Source organism: Thalia democratica, chromosome 6 (genome assembly GCF_965202585.1).
Source record: "Thalia democratica chromosome 6, ktThaDemo2.hap1.1, whole genome shotgun sequence".
Taxonomy (NCBI): domain Eukaryota; kingdom Metazoa; phylum Chordata; class Thaliacea; order Salpida; family Salpidae; genus Thalia; species Thalia democratica.
The window spans coordinates 13,731,705-13,752,349 of NC_139170.1; the positions used below are offsets into that span (position 1 = coordinate 13,731,705).

At 25.4% G+C, this 20,645-nt stretch overlaps 1 protein-coding gene across 2 annotated transcripts in view; it reads right to left on the reverse strand.

The window, feature by feature from the left end:
- The window catches only part of LOC145839413 (phosphatidylinositol 4-kinase alpha-like), a 28,283-nt gene extending 13,572 nt beyond the window's left edge, over positions 1 to 14,711 (reverse strand). Inside the window, exons 1-20 of one of the 2 annotated variants that reach the window (XM_082946986.1) lie at positions 14,591 to 14,711; positions 13,483 to 13,602; positions 12,821 to 12,905; positions 12,005 to 12,172; positions 11,566 to 11,796; positions 11,106 to 11,284; positions 10,127 to 10,304; positions 9,867 to 9,988; positions 8,572 to 8,739; positions 8,189 to 8,348; positions 7,926 to 8,025; positions 7,697 to 7,783; positions 7,303 to 7,399; positions 6,855 to 6,950; positions 5,626 to 5,732; positions 5,048 to 5,147; positions 4,667 to 4,879; positions 4,354 to 4,459; positions 3,799 to 3,935; positions 88 to 221 (exon numbers count right to left, since the gene is read on the reverse strand). In XM_082946986.1, the coding sequence (XP_082803112.1) occupies positions 88 to 221; positions 3,799 to 3,935; positions 4,354 to 4,459; positions 4,667 to 4,879; positions 5,048 to 5,147; positions 5,626 to 5,732; positions 6,855 to 6,950; positions 7,303 to 7,399; positions 7,697 to 7,783; positions 7,926 to 8,025; positions 8,189 to 8,348; positions 8,572 to 8,739; positions 9,867 to 9,988; positions 10,127 to 10,304; positions 11,106 to 11,284; positions 11,566 to 11,796; positions 12,005 to 12,172; positions 12,821 to 12,905; positions 13,483 to 13,602; positions 14,591 to 14,665 (2,663 nt within the window). In that variant the 5' untranslated portion in view covers positions 14,666 to 14,711. Of the gene's footprint in view, positions 1 to 87; positions 222 to 3,798; positions 3,939 to 4,353; positions 4,460 to 4,666; positions 4,880 to 5,047; positions 5,148 to 5,625; positions 5,733 to 6,854; positions 6,951 to 7,302; positions 7,400 to 7,696; positions 7,784 to 7,925; positions 8,026 to 8,188; positions 8,349 to 8,571; positions 8,740 to 9,866; positions 9,989 to 10,126; positions 10,305 to 11,105; positions 11,285 to 11,565; positions 11,797 to 12,004; positions 12,173 to 12,820; positions 12,906 to 13,482; positions 13,603 to 14,590 lie in introns of both variants that reach the window. The other variant, XM_082946985.1, reaches the window with a different exon arrangement.
- Positions 14,712 to 20,645: the final 5,934 nt, after the last annotated feature.

Below are 20,645 nucleotides of genomic sequence, written 5' to 3' on the forward strand. Positions count from 1 at the left end.
TCAAGAAAAAAACAAACTTACATGGTTTATATGACTAAATCAACGAAAGCAGATATTTTAATTTCTAAAACTTGCAAGAAAACAAACCTCATGTACTCCAATCTGACAACAGATAGCAGATAAGCACACAGAGCGAAGTCGAGATTGTAAACAATACTGCTCGCTTCACTTTTACTGCCAAAATAACCAACCAATACTTGCCGAACCGAGTTTAATTCGGCCTGTAAAATTGTAGGTAAACGGATTGATAAAAACTTGTATTTTACATGGTTATAAAAAATTTAACTCATGGTTGCCACTGATCATGCTGAGAAAAATTTCCCAACTTTTCCTGACTTTTTACCAAAATTTTCCTGACTTTTCTAAATCAAACTCTTAAATTAAACTTATTATAAAATACATGACCTACACTTAAAACTATATAAAGCTTTCAACCTAATCTTAATACAGGTTAAAAACAACAGTTTTTTGCTGAATTCTATCATCAAACTTCCAGTACATCACTTAAACCATCTGTGTATGATTGATATTTGTAAAAAACAGCTCTATCAGCATTGTATTATTACCTTATAAACACAGCTTGTCTGAAAAAAGTTTAGTATTTCCTAGCATAAATGTATCTAGATAAACAAACGACGTATTAGGAACTTTCATATAAGAATTCTTAAAATATGTAAACTTAGGCATAATTAAAATATAAAAAAAACAATTAAATACTGATCTGATAAAAATAACAATGGTTAGTCTGAGTTTGAAAACCCTATACATAAAGTAATAGTTCTCTGTACAAATAATTCTAATCTAACACCTTAATACGAAAAATAATTTACTCTTTACCAGTAATAAGCTATTTATCTAACTAAAAAAGTAAACTTTAGTCAGACTTAGCATATAAGTTGTAAAATAACCTAGAATTTAAAAATATCTAACAATAAAAAGTATTTACTTAAAACATGTTTTACTTATATAAATTGTTCACTTAGTTTAATAAAATACTACCCAAACTATTTAATATGAAATCTTTAAATTAAAAATCAATTAAAAAAGAATATACTTAATCAACTGTAAAAACAAGACATAAAAAAGTAAACTATATATCTGTTGTATAAAATATTTTTCTTATCATTTAGTACAAAATTTGTAACATACAAATATACTATTATTTACTTTAAAAACTTAAGTTACTCTAGAAAAAATACAAACAATAAGTAAACTTAGTTTTGGCATATACCTCTCTTATACTTATTTTATAAATTTAAACAACTTTAAAAAAAAATTATAAAGAGGTAAAGTATACATATTTTTTTGTTACATAAAATACTAAACTAACTGCTTAGTTATAAAGAACTCAATTATTTACAGTAACCTCTCGGATCTTTACGCACTCGTGACGTTACGCACTCTCGTTTAGTTACGCATTTCAGAATTCTATAAAATTCAAAAAACAAAAGTTTTATTTTTTTTAATATTGCACAAATTAGGTTCAATGTATATTTTTATATTAAAATATGTTTTTGAATGCTAACACACCTCTCTATATCTTTAGACTTTGTAAATTTATGTTCCTTGACTAATTGATAAACATTTAGTTATACCTCAGTATATCAGAAATTTTGTAAACAATAAGAGATTAAATCAAAATTCTGAAAAAATATGACTGTTTTTAATAATGATTGTATAATGAAATAATGAGAGTTTAAAACACAAAGAAATAATACAGCAGTCTTGCATTATATATTAAAAAACACCATTTTATAATTGTAAAGAAATGCTTAATTATAAATTGAATTTGCTAAGTAGAATAGAATATAAATGTCACATATAAATAAAGATAAAGATAATTTCTACTTAATATTAAAATAGTAAAATTATTTCTACTCGTATTATTATTTTATAAAAATTCAAATCCTTTTTTTAATATATGTATAGTTTTATCTGTTGTTTTCATATTTAAAAATAAAGTAAACAAATAGTTAAAAGTGGGAAAGTGCCCAGTCTGCTTTTAACTAGAAGCAATATTAAAAAACAGCCATTTTAGTGAGTATATTTGGTACCTCTCGTTTCTTTACGATCTCTCATATCTTTACGTACTTTTTCTGTGGACACAATGTGCGTAAATAAGCGAGAGGTTACTGTACTTAAACAAAAAACACTTTGATTCTAAAATTATGCTAGATAAATTTTTTTATATATATCAAAGTTTCACCATGGAAGTGTCTTTGCTACAGATCATCAATACTAAAAAGCTTACAAAATCTGCTTGTTCAAGTAGGGTACTTGTTCAATATGAAAATAGAAAAATTTTGCAGTTTTATAAAGGATATTTTACTAATTTACACTAGATGAAGGCATTGGAAATAAAATTTTATATTTTTGTAAATTTCTGGAAAAATTTTGAAATTTTTTTTTGACTTTTTAGGACTTTTAATTTATTTTTTACCACAGGGTTCGTGCGCGAATTTTTTTTCATTTAGCCTGACTTTGACCAATTTAGCCTGACATTTTTTCAAAGTAAGGAAAATCCCCTTAAGAAGTCATTTTAGATATTGGTGGGTCTTAATTAGTACTATTGTAGTCTCCGACTTCAACTAGCTTTATCTCAAAAATATTTAGAGCTTTAAAAATCTGCAAAAAGCAACTCATAGCTAGTTACAACTCAAGAAATAAGACTCAATAAATTGTGAAAAAAGTGATTGACCCTCTATGCCCTTAACATAACAAATTCAGTGATAAGTTTTAAAATAAGTTATATCTAATCTATCAACAGTGTAAAAATTTAATATATATTACTTAACACAATTCTTCAAATTAATTATAATAGATTTATAATAAAACGACGTGCATTGTCGTGTTTTATTAAAACTTAAAAAGAAACGCTTATACGAGTATTAAAATTCAAACAAACGGCTAAGTTGTTGAACTAAACTGTAATGTTTAAACTGTATTTTTTAATGAATTTTCATAGTTATGACGAATATAATCTACTCAAAACAAAATAATGAAGATTCTTATATTTTTTTAGAGATTCAACAAAAGGTTTTGGGCATTTATTTTTACAAGTACTGACTGATTTTGTCTTTAATAACTAAATCATTATTTAGAAATAAATTCACATCTCAATTTAACCTTAAAAAGATTTCTCAACTTTTTTTAATCAAAAATTTTGAAGCATTTGAACTAAGAAAAACTGAGATTCTCAAATTTTTAAATAAAAAAAACTGATTTAGCCTGACGTTTTTTAACTTTTTTCAAAAAAACTGATTTAGCCTGACTTAGCCTGATTTAGCCTGACGCGCACGAACCCTGTTACCATTTGAAGGCTTTTGAAAACAAGAAGTTTTGTAAATTTAAACTGACAAAATCTGACTTTTCTTTTAATTTTATCAAATTTCCTGACTTTTCCTGACTTTTTTTCAAAACCCCCCCATTTTTTCCTGACTTTTCCTGACTTTTGTAATTTTTTAAAAATTTTCCTGACTTTTCCTGATTTCCTGACTTTTCCTGACCGAGTGGCAACCCTGTTAACTAAAATAAACGTGAATTTTTAGTTTAAAGTTAAGACTATATTTTTAAATATACTTTATTTTTCCTACAAAACATTTAATTTCTTTTATTTGCATAAAAGTTCCCCTTTACTTAAGTTAAAATTAGTTCTGTTTTTAAAGTAGAATATAATCTTTAGTATATTTTGAATTCTGCAAGGCCTTTAATCTTGAAAAAGTTTAAGTAAAATACAAACTCCAACTTTTCGTTTTAAGTCATTACCCATATAGTGGAACAATACAACTTTGAACGTACAGAGTTGACTTCGTCGTTTTTCATGGCGGACTCGTACTTGAGCCCGTGCCTGAGCACGTCACCGCTGCTGAACACGAGCGCCGGTGACTTCACTGCAATCACGCACAAGTCGTCGTACCACGCTTGTGGCCACAAACCTACTCATAATAAATTATTAATTAGACTTAACAAAAAACGTATTGCTTCAACTTTGAATTAGCACCAATAATAAATTTTGTATAAAATAAGATTGAGAAAAATATATAAATAACTAGTATAAATTCATTTATGGAAAAAAAAATTCAAAATTGTTCGGTAGAACATGTCAGGTATTTACAAACCTGAATTTATTGTGCAATAAAAGTTTTTAATTGTTGTAAATAAGTGTATACATTTCATAAAAAATTAAATAAGTATAGTTTATTACAAGAACTAACAAAAATTGTGTAAAGCTGTTCAAGTTTAAGTTGAGTACTTTTAAGCGTTGAAGAAAATAACTTTCATAAACTATACTAAACTTAATTATAACACATACATAACTGCTTTTTAGTAAATATATTAAACACTTATACAAACCATCAGTATTACAGAACCCATAGACAACACAATAAAGCCAGAAGTCGCGGAAAAGTTTTCTTAATCTGTGCGATGTGGTCTTTATACGCGGTAGTCTCTTCATTAACTGTTACAAAAAGATGCAACTTTGAAATTATAATAAAAAATATTTAAGTAAAATAATAACTAGCTGTATTAAAAAACATCCAGTGGCAAACACATAAATTTTCAACATCTTATTAACAACTTTATTGGATAAATTAGTTAGTTTTAATAATTTAACATACTCTAAGCAGGAATCATTATTTTTTAAAAATAAAGAAATTAAACAAACTTTTGCAATTATGGGCAGCAAAACGCCGAGATTTCCAGCGCTGTTCGAAGCTTTGAATATCTGGTTCGCGCTTCCCTGCGTGCTCTTGTTCTTGTTCTCGCTCGCCGACCTCTTCCCTTCGAGGCCCAGCTGAACGAACAACTCCACCAACTTGACGAGCAGCTCGTGCAACCTGTCGCTCCCGTTCGCTGATTCGTCGTTGTCCGGTGCGGCCTTGAATGATATTCAAAAAAATTTGAGTACAACAAGTGTAGCTTTTCAATGCGAGTGAGTAAGTAGAAAAATAAAGTTATAACAAAAATTATACACAACTGTTTAAACCTTAATCATCAGATTACAATGATGTATTTAAAATAAATTTGTATCTAGCTATAAACAAACGTTTTGCACGTTATGCAATATACTTTCGATTTCTTCACGATCTCCGGCCAAGTTCACTGCAATTTCGGTCAATGCGTTTATAGTTGACAATGAGCAGTGACTACAAAAATATGTCAGTTAATATAATAAAAATTTAAGTAAATTTTTATTTAGTTATTACAATCCTATTTAATACTTTTAAAAATCTAATAATTCTAAGTTTATCAAAAACTATTAGTTGACAATGAGCTATGATTAAAAAAAATTTCAGTTAAATTTATTTTACTGTAAAAAACCAGCATAAAACAACGGTTTTAATTTTAATTTGATTAATTTAATTTAAAAATAAATAAATAAATAAAATAGCTTCAACTTGAAATTTGAAAACAATGTTTCTACTGCTAGGTTTTAATTAAAGGTTTTTTAATAATAATAAATTAAATAAAATGTTAATCATTTGATTTTAATCTTAATTAATACTTTAAAAAATTCATTAGTTCTGAATTCATCAAAAACCATAAGCAGGTTTGTAGATTCAAATACGGCGGAAGTAAAAAAATGCATACTCCAATTAATGATAAAAGTTATAAAAAGCTAACTTGAAATTGCTGATAAACTCGTTGTCTTTTTTCACACCATAAACACCGGATCCGGCAGCCATGCAAACTCTCAACAAGGCATCCAGCGTGTCTTTGTACACTTCGTTCTGTCGTTTACTTTCGTTTACTTTTCTCAAATATTTTTCACAACAAAACTACACAGTCAAATAAATAACAAAATTTAACAACTACTTAAACTGTCCGAGTAAATTATTTTATTTTGAACAGTATTAAGAAATATACATTGTGTTAAAGTCTCAGTTTTGTATTTATTTTATAAAATAAGTTTTCAAAAAAACAAAAATAGTACAATTAAGTGTGTTGAGTCATGTAAAATATACTATTTAATTTAATCTTTCACGTTGACCTACCACAAACAATGTTAACGTTGAGGTTTAATTGTTAAATAAAAATCACATAATTAACTATATTCTAACTTAAATTATACCTTAATATTCTAATAGTGTTATTTACAAATAAGTCTCATCAAACTTGGCAGCTTTTAATTAGTTTGAGATGAAGATATATCTATTAAAATATGATTACATTGTCTTACAAACATTGATGTTCAAATACAAAAAAAGAAAATAGTTATTTTCAAAACTACTAATATTTACTTGTAAAAGATAAACTTGTTTGAAAAGCTTTTTTGTCATTTAAGTATAATAATATAAAGTTTTTTTTTAATTAATTAGTAATAAGTTTGAATATATAAAATATAAAACAATATTAATTTTTGAATTACAGTTTTAGCTTATAGTAATTGCAAGTAATAAAAAACTTAAATTCATTATATTATTAACAGGTATAAATTAATTTAATTGTTTAACTTTTAATACAAGCTTTTGCAGAGTATTTTATGTACATTGTATTTTATGAGTTGTTTATTTGATAGCGCTTTAGTTTTATACTTAAATAAGTGGAATTTTTTTAATTAAAATTTTATAAAAATAAAAACTTCTTACTTTTTTTTAATTATAAGCTTTATCATAAAAACTGACGATATAGTATGTTTATAGCATATTAATAAATAAATTGGTGTAAATTTCCAAGAAATTGAGAATTGTGACTTTGAAAATTACTTTTTTTTTTTTAATAAATTAAATAGTTCTTATGGTTGTTTTAATATATAGTTTGTTGAAGTATAAATAAATAATTCTATTAAGGAATATATAAAATTTTACTTTCATCTCTATTGTATTTCTGCTTTTTGTAACAAGCCGACTAACCGAGCTTTTAACAGCAATTATAGCGAGTTGCTCAACTATCAAATTGTCATACACTTTAACTTTAGAATACAACTTTTGCTTGAATATTGTTGTAACCTGAAAAAAATTATAGTTATACTATGATATTAATTTTTAGCAACAAAGAAAATTTTTTTGTAGTTTCCTCATTTTTAAACAATGCGCATGATGATTTATAAGGAAACTTAAAAGCATATGATATTATTATTTATGATTGATGCTTAACTATTTTCATGTTATTGAAAAAAGACCGGTTTTTTTAGGATAAAATAATTTTAATTAAACTATTATGATAACAATTAAACGACTATTATGATAATAATATTATTATTTATGATTGATGCTTAACTATTTTCATGTTATTGAAAAAAGACCGGTTTTTTTAGGATAAAATAATTTTAATTAAACTATTATGATAACAAAAACAAACTTGTTTTAGCAAATTTTCGCTAGAGACTCCTTTTGCAAGGCTCGAGTAAGTTAACAACTCGATTGAATGTTTCAGTGAAGTTGTCAATGTTTTCTCTCTGTTTTACAGCAACTATTAGTAAGACTTGTTCGAAACTAAAATGCTAAAAATCATAAAATTAACAAACTAAAATGAATATAAAACGTCATAAAATTATTTTTAGTCAACCGATAAAGTATTTGATCTGCATTTAATAAATAAGATTACAATTATTTTTCTATGGATCTTTAAAGCAACAAACTACCTAAGTTCAATATTTACTTAGAGCTTAGAACTACATCATATAAATAAATAACTTCAAAACAAGTTTTTAGTGAACTAATTAGTAAACACGAAGTTAAACAACAAAACCGACTCTTCAAGTCTTGAAATTTCATTACTGATTGACGAAATGAACGCAGCTAAACTTTCCTTGTCCGTCTTGCTTCTCATCATGACAGCTCTGAAAAGTTATTTTGTCTTATATTTGTCAGAAGAACATTGTGGTAATAATAAATACACTTTTGAACATAAAAACTTTAACTTCACAGTGCAAAAACGGAATTAACATCTAGCACTCAAATTTTTTTTATGAACATTTTTACCTTGTCAAACTGTTCATAGCAGCCGTTTTGACGTGGTTGTAAACTGTCACCCCGTCATTCACTTCACTGAAAAAGTGCTTCAAAGTAAAGTATACTTCATCTGTCAAAATTTTGATAAAGGAATGTGTTTGAACTTAACGCAAAATTTGGAACAATAAATTACGACACTTCATATTATTATTTACAAAATTTATGTTTTTTTTTCTTAAGGTTTTTTTAATTCAGTTTATATGTACCTATAGTTTTTTTAAACTTAATTATACCTATTTTATCTATGCAAGTATCAGACACGACTTTTGAAACGTCTATACTCATCAATTGCTCAAGATGGGGAAATTTAGTTGGATTTAACAAAAAGTCTCTCAAAAAACTTATGACGCGTCCAATTAAAAGTGGAGTCCTGCAAGCAAGGTCGCCCAAGTTCTGTTAAAATAATTTATAAAACAACTCAACAAATAATTACACCATTAAAAGTTTTTAAACAAAGATATCATGAAACTAAAGAAAATAAAGATAAATACAAGTAGGAAATAAAATTAGAATTTTATTTAATTTTAAACCAAAAGTTCATTAAACTGAGCAAAATTAATAAGTTAAAATTTTTTTTCACTTAAATAAAAAATTATTTTTCAAATCTCGTACGAACCAGCATGCAGGAGTGGAGGTAGGGAAATAGGGCGATGGTGGTGAGGTCTCCCTCCTCCTTGCTGCAGTGAGCGATCGTGTCGGTGATCTTGTTGAACAGCTGGGTGGCCTCCTCCTCATCCCGCATCGTGCACATCATCATGTCCATGCACACTCCGCACAACTTGCCCTTTGAAATATACAAAATTAAAACCAGCGTACTTTTCGGACTCAACTTGCTACAAGAAGACATTCGTTATTACTACGCCGTAATGCTTATAAAATTTTCAAATTCTAAACTTCTGTTAATCTTTTTAATAAACTTTAGCTTTACTGGGGAGTGTATGGGATGTTATATCTCAAATACGAAACGGTCGTATCTATTTGTTTACTAATATTCTATATAATCTATTTGTTTATTATACAATCTAATAAATAATTAGCTCAAATTTAACTTGTCGTGCAATATCAAAGAACTATTAATATATATATATACTTGTTGTGAAGTCTGTGAATGGAAAGAGAGGCTCTCTACTTTATGTAGGTGCAAATTATAAAATTAAGATACACAAAAAAAAAATTTTTGTGTATCTTAAAAACAATGTACATTGAGTTATAACTGGAAAAAACTAAAATGGAGTAAAAAAAGTTCTTTCGTTGAAACAAACGCCACAAAGAGCCTCTCTGTTAGCCTAAATGGTCAATTTAAAAACTGTATAAAACTGTTTGATTTAACTGTTGAAGAAGCAATTTTTATTAAACTTAACATCGTGATGTTAATAAAGTTAAGCTTAACACAGGTTTTTCTTTATTTGAGCCCAGAATGTTAGTTTAAGTGACAAAAAACTACCCCGCGTCAGCATATTATTATATAAAAATTAAATTAATGAAGTAGTAAAAGCATAAAAATAACTATTATTTGAGATTGAAAACTTAAAAAGTCATAACAGAAGCAAAAAAAAAACATTAAAAGAAAAAAATATTCATAAAAACTAGTCAAAGTGTGCAAAAAAAAATTTGAAAAATGCTTAACTTTTAAAAACATCCTTTAAAAAATTAAAAATAATGTGTGTGTGTGTGTTTTTGTGGCAACCCCTCAAAAATAAAAAATGTATGATGTTAAGAAGTATATTTCATTAAACTTTTTTAAATGCGTTTGATGAAACTTTTACTACCTTATAAAAAAGTATCGGTAAATAGGTCGTAAGTAACGTCATATTTTTTTTCCTAAAATTAAATACGTTTAAATATAACAATAAAACTAGATTTTTTTGAGTTTGAACATTTTAAGACAAAAATAATGTATTGTTAAAGCACCTCCCACATAAACTTTTTCAAATCGTTTTCCATTACACCGTGCTTAAATTGATTCTTTTTTCGCTGAATTCCAATTTTGAGTCGTGACAATGCTTGTTTCCAAACGTTTTCACGAAATTCAGCTAAAGTTTTTGATCAATATATAAAAATGTCCTACAAAAAAAAATATTTTAAATGCTCTTAAAACGTAATGAAACTAAACATTATTTTTTAATAAATTTTTTTTATGTTAAAAATCAAGCAAAAAAGCTTTTAGTTACCACTAAGAATATTCATGTCAAAAACATCACGACAAAATGTGACGATGACAATTGAAATCCAATCCGAGAAAACAGTGTAAGGGTACATTTTAAAATCTTCTTCGGACAAGTTTTGTATCCAGTTCTTTAAAACTTCATCCAACTTTTGCTGTAACGGCTTTTCCATCAAAACTTTAAGCTGTATATTAAAGAAAAAATTAATAATATACTAATATATACAACTTTAACAGTTTATTTAAAAAGAGTTTGTTCTTAATATTTATTTAAAGGTTTTAAATTTAGAAGGAAAAATGAGTTATTTAAGTACTTCTAACTCATTCTTATAATTCTCTCAAGCAGTGGTATTCACGGTGTGCATAGAAATTATTCTAGTGTCTCCAGAAAAACTTGCAAATGAAAAAAAAATATTCTAATGATATTTTTCATCTTTTATAATTATAAAAAGTATAATAAATAATGAACTTCACTACACGACCATCAACAACAGTATCCGGTTTTGTTCTTATTAAGACTCATCAGATAGGCAAAGTCGCAAGAAAAAGATATTGTATAAGCTTACTATTATAAAAAACGTTCTAAACACGTTATTTATATATTTAGAACAGGTTTTCCCAAAATGGGCAATATCATTCCTTTAGGTATGATTTTGGCTATCAGGAGGCGTTAATTAGTAAGGTGGCAAAAAAGTAAATGGAAAGATTTTTCTCTGACAAAGGGGCAAGCCTTTAGGAAAATTAGATTCGAAAACCAAGACTTAGACACTCAAAACATAAAATAATATATAGTGTTTTTTAATAGTATTGCAATTAACTACAGTTTAGTGTGCATAGAACTTATTTACCAGCAATTTTGCGTGCACATATTTTTAAAAGGTTGAAGAACACTGCTCTAAAGTATAAGCATACTACAGTTATAAATCTAACAATGTATTAATAAATGAAAATTTTAGCAACTCTAATTTTAGTAAAAACAATCTTACTTTTGTGTAAATTTCTTCCATTTGATTTTTATTCAACCACGAGATCTCGTTTTTTTCTGATGGTTTTTCTTTGAAGTAGCCAACAGATTGACCAGAACTCACAACACCTTCTATTTGGTGATTGTAAAAGTTATTCACAGAAAAAGATGTTGCAATATTTTGAAGGTACAGGCTTTCATCTGAATAATATTGAACATTAGTTGCTTTGTTAATCTTTATTTTTTTCTATAATACCATTACATAAAAATTTTTGTTAGACTATGACTTCAAAGAAGTAATTTATAATTTTATTACTCTGATTGTATAGTATCATTTAAAAAAACATCAGATTATACTCTTAAGCAAATATTGCAAACATTACTTTAGTGTTTTTTATCACCAATACATAGAACATCTTTAAAAAAGATACGTATAAACGCAAAAAGCAGAAAAAAACTTATAAAGCACTATTTCAAGTTACTTGAATTAGCTGTGAGTATGTCGTTTGCTTTTTCATTTTTAAATCTATCCCACATATTTTGATTGTCATTTTTGCTTACATCTGTTTCTGTCAGCCTAATTACTTTCTTATCCTTTTTTTCTTCGTCAGTACAAAACATTTTCAAGATTTTAGATTTTCCTTTGATGTTACTTCTCCCATATCCACGCAAAAATCCCAAAAAAGAAGGAACTAGCGACATGCAAACAACTTCTGTGGAAAAAAAAAATATTAATAGTATATTTTATAAATTTTTGATCTAAATAGTTTCAAAACTTAACTTATTATTGTGTTTTTAAAAACATACAAGCTTTAATTAGCAAAAGCTATATGCTGACATATACTTTAGCTATAAATATAAGCTTTAAAACCAAAACGTTAAAAATTAAAAACTAAAAACCACAAGTTTACAAAAACTTACTATCAGGCAAGCTTTGAAAGGATGAAGTCATCAGATCTGTATACTCAGAGGCAACATTTACAAATGTGCTTCTAATAATATCGTGGAACTCACTGAATTCATCCATTGTTATGACATCACTCAAAAATGTTGATATTACAAAAGTATACTTCTCACTTACTGGTAAACCTGTCAACAGTAAAAGCCTTAATAAAAAAACTCTAAAGCGTAAAGTAGAAAATTCACGAAAAAAAATTTTAATTTAAACCTAAAAAAAAACTGAAGATTACATTTACACTCTTCAAATTAAAGTATAAAAATTTACATAATTATATAATAACTTGATAATTCAATTAAATATTGTTATTAATATATAGTTTTAACAACACATAATGTTCAACAACATTCAAAAATAATATTTTAAATATTCAACATAACTTGTTTATACATTACCTCTGTATAACTGATATTCTAAGAAACATTAATAATGCTTATTTTTACAGCTCAGATATATTATTGTTTCCATACTAAAAGTAATGTAAAAAAAATCTATCCTCTAATTAAAACAGTTTCTTATCTTAAAAAATCACTCACATTTATAAAAGAAATAAAGTATTTTAAAATTATTTAGTTACCTTTAAACATACTATTTAAGTAATATATTACAAATTATTTTACAGGGTTACTTAGTCTAAACTCTTAAAACATATAAAACTTACACTTAAGCTTATTTTTATTTTTTCTCAACTTCTACCGCTTTTAAAACGTTTATTTATTTTAAACTAAAAACTACATAACACATATTTATAATAATCTATAGAATTTTTTAAAACTAACCTAAAGTTTGAAGTGTACAATCCCAAACAGCGTTAGGCAGGTTCTTCATCAGCTTTATAAAAAAAGAAACAACTTCTTTTCGTACCTAAAAGGATTTATAGTATTTAAAATAACCTGTTATCAAAATTTATTTATCAAAATGAGCAGCAGCTTTCATTCTGTTTTAAATTTTTGAAAACAGTAACAGTATTCATATCTAAGTGAAATAAACGTATATGATTATAAAATGCTCTTCTAACTTGTGTTTTTTATTAAACAAGTTATTCTAATCCAAACTCTATCAAGTGTATTTTTAAATGAAATATAAATAAGCTTAATTAAACATTGTTTGTAACATCGTTCTAATTTGAATTACTATAAAAAACATTTTGTTTAATATAAAAATCCTGATTTACATTTATACAACACAGCTTATTACAAAACTAAGCTACGCCGTACTGATTAAAAAAACAAGAACTTTGTTTGAATTAAATAAAGCTCATAAAAATGTTTTTTTTTTTGTTTATCAAAAAATAATTGTAATAAAAAAACAATACTAGAAACACTGAATTTAATATATTTTTGTAAATGTTAATTATATATTACATCTACGTACTTTAAGAAGGATTTTTAGTTTTTTTGTAAAATGTTGCTTAAGCTATAATAAACATTGTATTTTTTACCTCTGTTGTGGCTTTCATAACATACACAGCAAGAGCAACAGTGACATTGTATTTCCTCACATCCATTTGGTATGGTTTTTCATCATCCACTTTTGCACACTTTTTGATAAAATTTCTTACCTAAAATAAAAGTAATTAAGTTTTATACAATTTATCTGTTTATTCAAAAAGGGAATAATTACGTGTTTGGTGCAAGACCATTCAAACTCTAAAAATTCAATTAACAAAATTTCAAATATTATAATGATAATTCTGAATTATTCAGGTTACATGGTTTACTTTTTCAAATTTTATTACTAATATCATAATCTATTGGACCTTTCTTGAACATTATTTGTTTTCTTCTATTTCAAATAACTTTTAAAAATTAAGTGTTATAAATATTTTAATTTTAAAATAAATAATTGACTACTTTTAAACATTTTGAATATCTTTAATTTTCAACCAAATATTATTATCAAACCGTTTTAATTAAACCAAATGTTAGATTTCTATATTATAAATATAAGTTTTTTTTTGAGATATAGACCCTTAATTGAAATGTTTATAAAAATTGTAGTTTGAATATTTTCTATTAAAAAATTTAAATTGTCAAAATTAAAATTGTTGTATAACTAAAAACTATAACAATTTAAAAAAAATACTTTAAACAGTGATCTATTGGCAATTATTTTAATTATAAATTAACTTTTAGAACAAAAGTAGAAACTAATTACTAGTGAAAGATTAACAAACACAAATCAAACTTAAAAAATTTGAAAATAAGATTATTTTTACTAGAAATATTTTTTTAAAGTATGTATGCGTTTTACTTTTTAACATTCTTTATTACATTAAGAAGTATAAGTTGATAGTATACAAATCTTAAGCACTGATTTTATTTTTCCTAATAACATACAAAACTTTTACATTCTTTTACCAACAATAAAAATTTAGTCAATATATATTAAAAAAATACATATATTTAACTTGTGAACAGTATTCTTTTGAGTCTTTTAAATACTTCTAAAAAAAAGCTTACACAAATCATAAACATTGTTTGGTCTTAAACAGTTTTCAAATAATCACACAAAGTAAAGGCTTATTTAAAACTAATAAAACAACTTACTTTACCATCTCTGTTAGAAAGTTTAGATATGGTGTCAATATAAGTGAGCAGATACCTTAGATGTGTATTATCCATATTAGTACACTACTGCTTGTTCATTATAGAAATAAAAATCTAAAACTAAAACACAATTAGTTTTTTTTTACTTAAAGATGCTTTTTCTTACATTTTAAAATATTGTATGCTTTTTATGACTTTGACGTTTAGATAACTTTTGATCACTCAACTTCAGACCACAAGCTCTTGGTAGACTGAGACCTATTTTATTGAATTTTGTCAATCAGTTACAACCAAAGAAACATGCATACATTGATCTACAAACGTTTTATCTCATTTTACCATGAAGCTACCGTTTGCTTGTATGATCAGTCATCTCAGCCTGGTCTAATTACCATGCAACATTTAAGAGCTTATGGTCTATCTAATGATCTAAGTGGTATGTTTAATACGTATGTTAACTTTAATTTTTCTCAAGTTTTCTACTCTTTTTTAACTTTTGTTGATGTTTTTTTGATTCAACCTTATACAACAAAATTTTGCAAAATTATAGTCTTTTGAAAAAAACTCAAGGTTCATTATTTTTTCAATACATAATTTAATACATAAGAAACTTGTGTAATGATGTACAATTTTTTTGAGTCTAAAAGTTTAGAAAAATAGTTTAATTATGAAATATAACTTAAAAAAGCTAGTCTTGAAACATAAATAAAACTATTTCAGAAACTTAAAAAAATTAAAACAAAAGATTATAAATGAAACAGTCAGTAGAACTAAACAGTTCATTACTAAAATTTTGTCAATTAGCTTTGTTTGAAAAAATTAAAATCAATCAATTGCAAATTTTAATCCTACACATACCTCCTATGAAACAAAAAGTAATTTAATAATATCTAATACGCTATAAGGTTATATAACTTTTTAAAGATTACTTAGCAACTCTGTTGACTTTTTACTATCATAGTAAACTAACTAGCGGATTGTTAGTTTATTAGTTTGTTTTATAATTAAGACTTTAGTCATATTTTTTTACTTTTTTATTATGACAAATGAAAAGAGGTCTATTAAAGTGTAGGTATCAAAATTTAGAATTTTTTTTTCTACTAGTCTTATATTTAGAAAAAATAAAATGTTCATGTCGCTAATAAAATATAGAAACTTGAAAACAAAAGTATATAACTTTTAAACTTATTGTTTTTACTTCAAAACTCAATAAAATAAAATAAAATAAATTTTTACCAAGAATACATTAGTTTTTTACACATTTTATACACTCAGATCATATTTTTGAAATTTTATGAAATTAATATACTGTTCAAAACAAAAGATTTAAAATTTTTGAACTGTTAAATGTGATTTGAAAGTTTTTAATATTATTTCCTGAAAACATTCCAGTACTTCTATTAATAAAAAAAACAGTGATATTAGGTATTTAAAAAAGTCATTCCCAATTTTTTTTTTATTAAAACATTCCTCGGTATTTTAAAAATAAACTGAAATACTTTTTCTTATCAAACTTTAAAATAAACTTTACCGTTTGCGTTTAATAAAATTCATACAAATTAGGTGTTTCTTAATTAAGATTTAGATAACAACAAAAGTGAATTCCAATAAATTAGTAAACAATTTCAATGTTTAAATTTTTATTGCCACATGCTTTTCTGAAACTATGACCTTTAAATATTTGTATTTCATTAAAAATTAAAAAACTTAAACTCAGATAAAAGTTACTCACTACAGGGTAGCCATTTTTTTAATCAAATATACTGCCCTGAGTAACCTGAAATTGACTGTTTTTTTTTCAATGCTAAAAACATTTTATTTGTTTCTATCACAAACTAATTAATACTTTTTATTTTTGGGTTTAGTTGTACATTATAAGGCATGATTTTTTTAATTTTATACACTTTAATAAGGTTTTAAAAATATAAATAATTTGATGCTTTATGGTGTGCCTGCTTTGACTCCAACAAACCCACTGTTTGTGAAAACTGGTCTGCTTAAATTGAATGATGTGTTTAAAATACCTAATATTCAATTTCCATATAATAATTAAAAGGAAGATTTAATGTTTATGATTCTGCTTTAGATGTCCACTAAACTTATCAGAAGTACTGTTTGAATATTCAACATTAAAAGTTTAAATTTACTGAGGTTGAAAAATAAAATATAAAGATAATTTTATGTATGCATGTTAATTTTTATTTTGACATTTTAACTGACTAACTTTAATCTTACCATATAAAGTACTCACATGCATGCATATTTATTATCTTCAATGTTAAAGTCAATTTTAACTAGATAGTTTAAGATAAATTCCAACCAGGTTAGTATTTAATTCAGATTTGAAACAAAAACTACAATGTTATTTCTAAGAATGGTAAAGAACTAGCCGCAAGGCTAAAAATAAATAAATAAGCATTTCAAAATCAAAAAAAATCATGTTGTTGAACAAAATTGGTTATATAAAAAAAGAAAGTTTTGAAAATGGATAAACTAAATCTAATTCTAGATCAAAAAAGAAATGTCCGGATATTTTTTCAAAATATTAAAACTATCCTAAGATTTTTATAAAAAGTCAATACAATTTGAGTCATCCTGTGTTAAAAAAGTTAAAACATCCTGAGTTAACCTGAGCACCCTGTCTTTATATTAGATACTTATAAGAATTGATTTAGTACTGATTTCCAGCCGTATAAACAATTAAAAAAGATATTTAGTTCACTTTACTTCTTTAAAAACTATTATTCAGTTTTTAATACAGATAACATTTTTAGTAAAGTAAGTTTCCATGAATAAAAATAAATTTTAAGCAAATTTATTAGCACAACAATTCATCCACCTTTTTATGTCCAACTTCCAACGCAACTCTTTTCAACTAGACCATTGTTTTTTAACAACTTAAATAACAAAATATATTTAGTTTTAATTTTTTTTTACTTAATTTTGTTTTATAGTAATCTTTTATAATTGTTTATAATAAGTAGTTTTTTTATTAAGATTGAAAAGGCTGCAATAAATGTTTTGTAAGGCTTTGACAAGTGGTTTACATCGCATAAGTTTTAAAATATAACTAATCAACAGTAAAAATTATCACTGTTGTTAGAGAAAGCTTAAAAAAAATGAGTTAAAAAAAGCCAGGCAATGCAGAAAGATACAAAACTAATAATAATTCTAGTTTTTTATCAAATTTTATAAGTTAAAGAAAATGGCTTTTATCAACTTTATTTAACTGACTTTTAGATTTTTAGCTTTCATTCTACCTGTTTTTCAGATTAAAGCAAACCTATAAACTAGTCTGCAATTTGAATTGAATAGTTTGTAAAACAGTCTTTGCAAATTGCTTTTATTTAATTAATCACTTACATTTAATTTTCTTTTTGAGGTGCATTTTGAAATTAAAAAAAAAACAGGTAAATTAACTTATATTTATACTTTTTATTTTTATTTTGCAGGTTTAATGCTGTTGGAATGCATATGTTCTTTAAGTTGACTTTTTGCAACTTGTTAGATATAACACTCAAGTGACTATAATTCAGTTGCATATTTTCTAATCCATTTTTAATTATTTACTCAGTTATTTTAAATTACAAAGACAACCCATGTCACAGACTAAAGAATGTCTATTTTTCTTTAAAGATTGCAATATAATTTATATCTTAAAAAATTATCCAAAGTGTATACTTTTTATTTTTGGGTTTAGTTGTACATTATAAGGCATGATTTTTTTAATTTTGTACACTTTAATAAGGTTTTAAAAATATAAATAATTTGATACTTTATCGTGTGCCTGCTTTGACTCCAACAAACCCACTGTTTGTGAAAACTGGTCTGCTTAAATTGAATGATGTGTTTAAATTGCAAGTTTGTAAATTGATGCAGAATAGTATGACTGGATTTGATGTTGAGCATAAAAGTTTTACTCTTGCTAGTTCTCTTCACTCACATAATACAAGATTTTCAAAAAAATTAAATTTCATAACTGAAAGACCTAGAAAAAGACTTGGCCTAAACTCCATTAGGTACTTGAAATTTAAAAAAAATAAAAAAAGATAAGTTTAAATGCGGTTATAAAAATTTTCTATTAACTTGCTACAAGAAGTGAAACTTTAGTGCTTATAATCACATGCCTGAGTATATTGTTTTATTGTCTTTTTTTTTTTGTGCATTTGTGTATAAACTAGATTAATTATATATTTTGTTTTCCTCGTTGATTTCTGTATAAATTTAAGTTCAAATATTTTATGTTATTTAACTTATTTATAATATATAAAGGAACATTTCTGTTGAGATTTTTTACTTTTTCTAATACAAGTTTCTTAAGAGAGAAATTATTTGTCAAGTTTTTAAATATTGATCAAGATTTGTGTTAACTTAATGCTAGCAATAAATTACATAAGATTTTCTTTTAGAGTTTGTTGTTTTGTAGCTATCGTTTTTAAATTACACTGCTTAATGGTATATTGCTGCTTAAATTTTCAACGGCTAATTGTGGAATCACTTGGTGACAGTGATATCATAATTGGATTGTTGCTATTGTTGTTTTGTTCAGAACGTCGGCAGCACTTGCTTGGGGATTTGAGCTTCAGGATTTTCCCACACTTTGTGGTTTATAGTGTTGAGATTTCAAGCTTATGAGTTTTTGCCAAATGACAGGTCACCAGGGTTTTTTTCAATTAAGGGTTAGGATTAGTTTTTTTTTTTTTTGGTTATTTAAAAGTTCTACTTTTTTTTTGTTTATAGATTTAGTTTTATTTTTTAATTAAATGGTAAATTTTTTTCTCAGTAAATTTAAAGATAGGGCAGGTGGAATAACACGTGTTGAGCTCAAACTCACTTGCATGACCTTCAGAAAACGTTTATCGTTGTAGAGGGGAGAGTGAGTTAATTCTGATGTTTTTCTACCTTAAAAAAATAGATTAATCAAAATATCAATAAAAATCCAAGCAAATTTTGAATAATTCAACTTTTGACATACTTAAAAGAAGATATAATAAACAATTATAAACACAACTTAAAATTTATTGTGCTTATACTGTTTTTGTTTATACCAAACATCTTCTCTACAGTGACATTGTTACTTCTATAATAGCCATTTATTTAAAATATACTTATATTGCATGTTTACTGTTATTCTGTATAAAGGGCAACAGGAAAAATAGAAATGATCGTTTTATCAAAATCAAAGGGAAAAGACAGTGTAGACTTTATTTTTTATGGTAAATATTTGCAGTAATAGGTTTAAAAAGAGCACTTACAATCTTTATAACTGTTTTTTCATGGTAGAAAAACCCAGTCTTACTCATAACATATATTTTGAAAAAATTGAAAAGTTGATAAATTAATTAAATAATTTTATAATCTTAAAGGTTTTTTCATTACAATATTGAAATTAAAATAGCTTGAAACTTAGTTTATTAATCAAATAGTTGTAGATGACTGATATGTCTTTCTCTTCATGAATTCATTTACATCTTGCTTTTCTATAAATGGTTTACTATACAAAGACAGATTTTTAAGGGTGATTTCCCAGTAAAACTACGTTTTATAAACTTTCTTAAAACTAATGTTTTATGTCAGGGTCCGCATTGTAAAACTGCTGAAAGCAAAAGTTTTTGGATTTTGACGTGATTTATAAGAAAAAACAGTAAAAGTTAGTAAAAAACGAATTAAAACATGTGCTCTTTATTAGAATGACTCTTTTTTTAATTACGTTTATTACAAATTTTAATTTCATTGTAGTAAAAATAAAAGATAAAAGTTTTTATACTTTAAAGACATTAAAAAACAAAAATTAAATTAATATTAAATAAACTAATTTACTTTTGTTTTAACTAAAGTTTTATATAAACAAACCTAAATATACAAAAAATTAAAATAATCGAAAACGGTCGGTCTCGCTCGGTTCATACTTGAACTTTTACTTAAAGATTTTTAAAACATTGCCTCTTGCGCAATGCAGAGTGTCATAAGTTATGACTCATACTAGCGAGCAGGATTGCCATATTTTGGTTATGCTCACATGTATGACTTTTTTTTAACTTTGCATTTTTAAACT